Source organism: Nansenia antarctica (genome assembly GCF_963989245.1).
Source record: "Nansenia antarctica genome assembly, chromosome: 6".
NCBI lineage: Eukaryota > Metazoa > Chordata > Actinopteri > Argentiniformes > Microstomatidae > Nansenia > Nansenia antarctica.
The window spans coordinates 23095614-23102227 of NC_137676.1; the positions used below are offsets into that span (position 1 = coordinate 23095614).

At 50.3% G+C, this 6614-nt stretch overlaps 1 protein-coding gene across 1 annotated transcript in view; it reads right to left on the reverse strand.

The window, feature by feature from the left end:
- lama2 (laminin, alpha 2) overlaps positions 1-6614 on the reverse strand; it is a gene marked incomplete at both ends in the record, with an annotated part of 430348 nt that overhangs the window by 22677 nt on the left and 401057 nt on the right. Inside the window, 2 exons of the mRNA XM_080534306.1 lie at positions 1321-1534; positions 3227-3403. Coding sequence (XP_080390432.1) covers positions 1321-1534; positions 3227-3403 — 391 coding nt within the window. The remainder of the gene's footprint in view (positions 1-1320; positions 1535-3226; positions 3404-6614) is intronic.

The window sequence follows — 6614 nt, forward strand, 5'->3', positions numbered from 1 at the left end:
TCGGACTTCAACAAATTTTACCGGACAAAGACCAGTATTTGCCGGTTAACGGAAACCCAGGTCTGGAGGTCTCCTCCACCTGACTCCTCCTCCTCCACCACCTGACTCCTCCACCCCTGACTCCACCTCTTCCTCCTCCTCCTCCCCTGACTCCTCCTCCTCCCCTGACTCCTCCTTCACCCCTGACTCCTTCACCCCTGACTCCTCCTCCTCCCCTGACTCCTCCTTCACCCCTGACTCCTCCTCCTCCCCTAACTCCTCCTTCACCCCCGACTCCTCCTTCACCCCTGACTCCTCCTCCTCCTCCACCACCTGACTCCTCCACCCCTGACTCCACCTCTTCCTCCTCCTCCTCCCCTGACTCCTCCTCCTCCCCTGACTCCTCCTTCACCCCTGACTCCTTCACCCCTGACTCCTCCTCCTCCCCTAACTCCTCCTTCACCCCCGACTCCTCCTCCTCCCCTGACTCCTCCTTCACCCCTGACTCCTCCTCCTCCTCCACCACCTGACTCCTCCACCCCTGACTCCTCCTCTTCCTCCTCCTCCTCCCCTGACTCCTCCTTCACCCCTGACTCCTCCTCCACCCCTGACTCCTCCTCCTCCCCTGACTCCTCCTCCTCCTCCCCTGACTCCTCCTCCTCCTCCACCTGACTCCTCCTCCCCTGACTCCTCCTCCTACCGTGACTCCTCCTCCTCCCCTGACTCCTCCACCCCTGACTCCTCCTCCTCCTCCATCTAACTCCTCCTCCTCCCCTGGCTCCTCCTCCTCCCCTGACTCCTCCTCCTTCCCTGACTCCTCCTCCTTCCCTGACTCCTCCTCCCCAGACTCCTCCTCCTTCCCTGACTCCTCCTCCCCTGATTCCTCCTCCTCCTCCCCTGACTCCTCCTTCCCTGACTCCTCCACCCTTGAATCCTCCTCCTCCCCTGACTCCTCCTCCTTCCCTGACTCCTCCTCCCCTGACTCCTTCACCCCTGAATCCTCCTCCTCCCCTGACTCCTAACCCTCAATTCCACCAGAACCCTTGGTAGAACCTAGAACCGACACTGCAGCCTTCTAGAAGAGTAAAGGGTTCTAGAACCCCTAGTGGAGTGTTTTAGAACCCCTAGTGGAGTGTTCTAGAACCCCTAGTGGAGTGTTCTAGAACCTCTAGTGGAGTGTTTTAAAACCTCTAGTGGAGTGTTCTAGAACCTCTAGTGGAGTGTTTTAGAACCTCTAGTGGAGTGTTCTAGAACCTCTAGTGGAGTGTTCTAGAACCCCTAGTGGAGTGTTTTAGAACCTCTAGTGGTTCTAAATGGTGGGGGGTGGTGGGAGGAACCTACGGTGGAGGGTGGTGGGGTCTGTCTGGGCGGGGCCGGGGCTGGAGTGGGCAGGGCAGAGCTGGGCTGGGACGCCTCCCCCTCTTTAGTCTCCTCCTCCTCCTCGTCTGGCTCCTCCTCCTCGGGCAGGGAGAGGGGCGGCGGGGGCGGGGCCAGGCTGGGGCACTGGCCAATCTCTGCGTTCTCAAACGCCACTGGCTGGGAGAAGTCTGCCAGGCTGGGGGGGGCACGCACGCACACACACACACACACACACACACACACACGCACACGCGCACACACATACACCACACACGCGCACACACACACACACACACACACACACACACACCCCCACACACACACACACACATACACACACACCCCCACACACACACACACACACACACACCCCCACACACACACACACACACATACACACACCACCCACACACACACACACACCACCCACACACACACACACACACACACACACACACCCACACACACGCACACACACACACACAGAGGGACACAAACACAGAGAGTGTGTTAATGGGCAGTGAATGGGGTTGGCTACCGTTGTATAATCAGTTGAATTATGAGTGTTGTTATCACTGAGGACAGGCCTATTACAGACATGTAAATATGGGTCAACGAGAGAGAGGGAGGGAGAGAGAGAGATAGAGAACAAGAGAGAGGGAGGGAGAAGAGAGAGAGAGAGAGAGAGAGATAGAGGCAGAGGGAGAGAGAGAGAGAGGGAGTACTAGGCCTAATGACAGATTAATAACCATGGTTAAGGAGAAGGTCAACACAGGGCTTGATGGAGGCACATGACGGCAGTTAGAACCTCATTAACTTCAGTTAGATAATGACCAGCTAGAGAGAGGCAGGGAGAGAGACAGAAAGACAGGCAGGCAGGCAGACAGACAGACAGACAGACAGACAGATAGATAGATAGACAGCCAGAAAGATAGATAGATAGGTATAGATATAGAATATAGAGCAGATTGACACTAACATGGTGTTGACCATGATAGATAGAAGAAGTAGGTATACATATATAGACAGATAGAAAGACAGGTATAGGTAGGTATAGATATATGACAGACAGATAGACAGACAGTATAGATATAGAGCAGATAGACAGTGACATGGTGTTGACCATGATATATACAGGTAGGTATACATATATAGACAGACAGATAGACAGGTATAGGTAGGTATAGGTAAATGACAGACAGTATAGATATAGAGCAGATAGACAGGTATAGGTAGGTATAGATATATGACAGACAGATAGACAGACAGATAGACAGGTATAGGTATAGATACAGTATATGACAGACAGATAGACAGGTATATGTAGGTATAGATATATGACAGACAGATAGACAGGTATAGGTAGGTATAGATATATGACAGACAGTATAGATATAGAGCAGATAGACAGGTATAGGTAGGTATATATATATGTGACAGACAGTATAGATATAGAGCAGATAGACACTGACATGGTGTTGACTATGATAGATAGGTATACATATATACATATATAGATAGACAGGTATAGGTAGGTATAGAGCAGATAGACAGACAGTATAGATATAGATACAGTATAGATATAGATATAGATACAGTATAGATATAGATATATAGATACAGTATAGATATAGATATAGACACAGTATAGATATAGATATAGATACAGTATAGATATAGATACAGAGCAGATAGACACTGACATGGTGTTGACCATGATAGATAGGTATACATATATAGACAGACAGATAGACAGGTATAGGTAGGTATAGATACTGTATATAGATAGACAGGTATAGGTAGGTATAGATATATGACAGACAGTATAGATATAGAGCAGATAGACAGTATAGATATAGATATAGATCTAGAGCAGATAGACACTGACATGGTGTTGACCATCAGGTTCCAGATGCAGCCCTGGAACGGCACGTTGTCTCTCTGGGCGCTGCGCTCCACCTCCGGAGGGATCCCGCCCACAAACAGACGCTTGATGCCCATTGGCTGGTCGTTGGGGAGGGACTGCTCTCTCTTGGGCTCCTCGTCCACTTGGACGGCGAAAGATCTGAGGAGAGAGAGGCGTAGAGACAACCTGATTGGACAGACACCCCATCTGACAACCCGATTGGACAGACACCCCATCTGACAACCCGATTGGACAGACACCCCATCTGACAACCCGATTGGACAGACACCCCATCTGACAGAACCCGGTTGGCCCCACGCAAGCCTACCAACCTCCAACTCTGCCACAGTCCAAAATAACTGGGTTCCTTGAAACTAGGGCTGCGTTGGTAAATTCGCTCGGGAATCTGATCAGCACTCATGGAATGCCTCTTGTCCAATCAAATGACTTTGATCCCTTTATGACGTTGTAACCCAGTGTGCGCTCCGGGGCTCTCAGAGCAAATTTACGAACGCAGCCTAAGTGAAGGTGATAAACAGGCCAAGGTGAAGAAGAAGATGAAGAAGATGAGGAAGAAGAAGATGAAGAGGAAGGGGGTCAGAGCCGTAGACAGCGACCCTGGAGCAATTAGGGGTTCAGTGCATCGCACAGGGAGGCAGTGTTTCCTCTATATGCATTGGCAGTTCGCCACGAATCAATTTTCTCCGCCACTAATTGATTCAGTCCACTTTGATTCAGGCTGCACAACGATTATTAGTTATTATGACCGGAGAACAGAAAAAAAGCAGATTGAAGCTAGATTCAGGCCGTTTTCAGACCTACATTTCGTTACGATTTAGGGTGTAGTAAGTTACAATATGTTACAATGTTGCAATTAACCTCGTCGTTTGTGCTTGCAAAACAGTTTTGTGATTGGTCCGAATTTCGCGGGACATTTGGATTTCAGGAAATCACTCTCCTCTCTCTCTCTCTCTTCGCCCGCCGCCCGTCCCTTTAATCCCATATCCTAATCGAAAATGCAACATCATCAGCGACGACTGTGGGTTATTGCATTTACTTCTCTGCATTTACTTCTGTTCTCCTGTTCATGTTCTTATACCAGAGTATTTTAACTATTATTTTATTTAGTATTATTGTGAAACAAATAATGTTCCCGCTAATGGGTTATCCGAGCAGCCTCGCACCTAACGATAGCTTCAAACTATTCATAGCAATATGCGCGGGGCAAAAATAATATATTGCTTCTAAAATCATCACGAACAGAACGGCGGAGGTATGGGTAAGCAGGGCTCATGTCGGTGTCATCAAAGGTAAGAGTTGGTTTTCTTTAACTCAGCTGATGCATTACCTTGCTGTCGGTTGTTTACAGAATGCTCCATCTGACTGTCACACTGTGATTTTACTTGTGTAAACAGTAACGTTAGCCGGTTTTGTGTGTGTACTCTCATGTAGGCCTACTTCGTATTGATGAGCTGATGATCTTTCATTGTGTGTGTGTGTGTGTAAGTATGTATGTGACTGTCAGTCACAAGTTTATATTCTACGGATGTTGTTCAGTGCTGTATGCGCGTTCCCGGTTCCATGTGTACTCTTGTGTACTTCATATTAGATGAGCTGATTATCTCTCGCGTACTTCATATTCGATGAGCTGATGATCTTTCTGTGTGTGTGTGTGTCATGCGCGTTCCGCATGTTCCGCTGCAGCTGTAGGATATGTTGGTATTTGATCACCTTCTATATAAAATCACCTGCTCGGCTTTAATGACTTAACCGCTATAAAAAAAAAAAAAATGTTGCCACCCTCTATTTTTGGTGAAATTACGTCTTTGTTTTGAGCGCAAGTGCGGGTTTAATGAACACCCCGCCACAAATGTGGAAAGTCCTGGAGGAAACACTGGAGAGGCATCGACCAGTCTCTGCTCCGTCGGCTGCAGCTAGTCCAAAATACTGCTGCTCGACTCCTCACCGGCACAGAGAAGCGTGACCACATAAGCCCAATCCTGTCTTCACTCCACTGGCTCCCCGTCCGCTTCCGTATCGATTTTAAATGACTTTTGATTGTTTTAAAATCACTAAACAGGCAGGCACCTCCATACTTGGCTGATCTCCTGGGCCACCATACCCCATCCAGAGCCCTTAGGTCAGCTGACCAACTGCTGCTGGAGGTCCCTAGGACCAGGCTCAGAACCAGAGGGGGTACAGCCTTCTCTAAGGCCCCTAGGACCAGGCTCAGAACCAGAGGGGGTAGAGCCTTCTCTAAGGCGCCTAGGACCAGACTCAGAACCAGAGGGGGTAGAGCCTTCTCTAAGGCCCCTAGGACCAGGCTCAGAACCAGAGGGGGTAGAGCCTTCTCTAAGGCCCCTAGGACCAGACTAAAGACCAGAGGGGATAGAGCCTTCTCTAAGGCCGCCCCTAGGCTCTGGAATAGTCTCCCCCTCCCCGTCAGATCTGCCCAGAGCGTCGAGGCTTTTAAAACATTAGCTAAGACGTACTTCTTCTCCCTGACCTTTGACCTGAGGTGAGCCTGCCTCCCCACAACTGCACTTTTTGGCACTTTTATTTCTGCACCTGCTGTATTCTGTATTGCACCTTGTTTTTGTTTTAGTGTATTTTTATTAGTTGTTTTCTTTTACTAGTGTTTCATCTGTTAAGCACTTTGGGTAATGTATAAATAGACATGACTTGACTTGACATGTGGCCAGCCTGGGTTTTGAACCGCCGAGCTGCTGACCTTGCTCTACCGGCAGAACCACAGCCGCCCCCCCAGGGGGGCAGGTCAGTGTGCAGGTGACCAGGTGTGCAGGTGACCAGGTGACCAGGTGACCAGGTGACCAGGTGACCAGGTGTGCAGGTGACCAGGTGTGCAGGTGACCAGGTGACCAGGTGACGAGGTGTGCAGGTGACCAGGTGTGCAGGTGACCAGGTGACCAGGTGACGAGGTGTGCAGGTGACGAGGTGTGCAGGTGACCAGGTGTGCAGGTGACCAGGTGTGCAGGTGTGCAGGTGACCAGGTGACCAGGTGTGCAGGTGACCAGGTGACCATGTGTGCAGGTGACCAGGTGACCAGGTGTGCAGGTGACCAGGTGACCAGGTGTGCAGGTGACCAGGTGACCAGGTGACCAGGTGACCAGGTGTGCAGGTGACCAGGTGTGCAGGTGACCAGGTGACCAGGTGTGCAGGTGACCAGGTGTGCAGGTGACCAGGTGTGCAGGTGACCAGGTGACCAGGTGTGCAGGTGACCAGGTGTGCAGGTGACCAGGTGACCATGTGTGCAGGTGACCATGTGTGCAGGTGACCAGGTGTGCAGGTGACCAGGTGTGCAGGTGACCAGGTGACCAGGTGTGCAGGTGACCAGGTGACCAGGTGACCA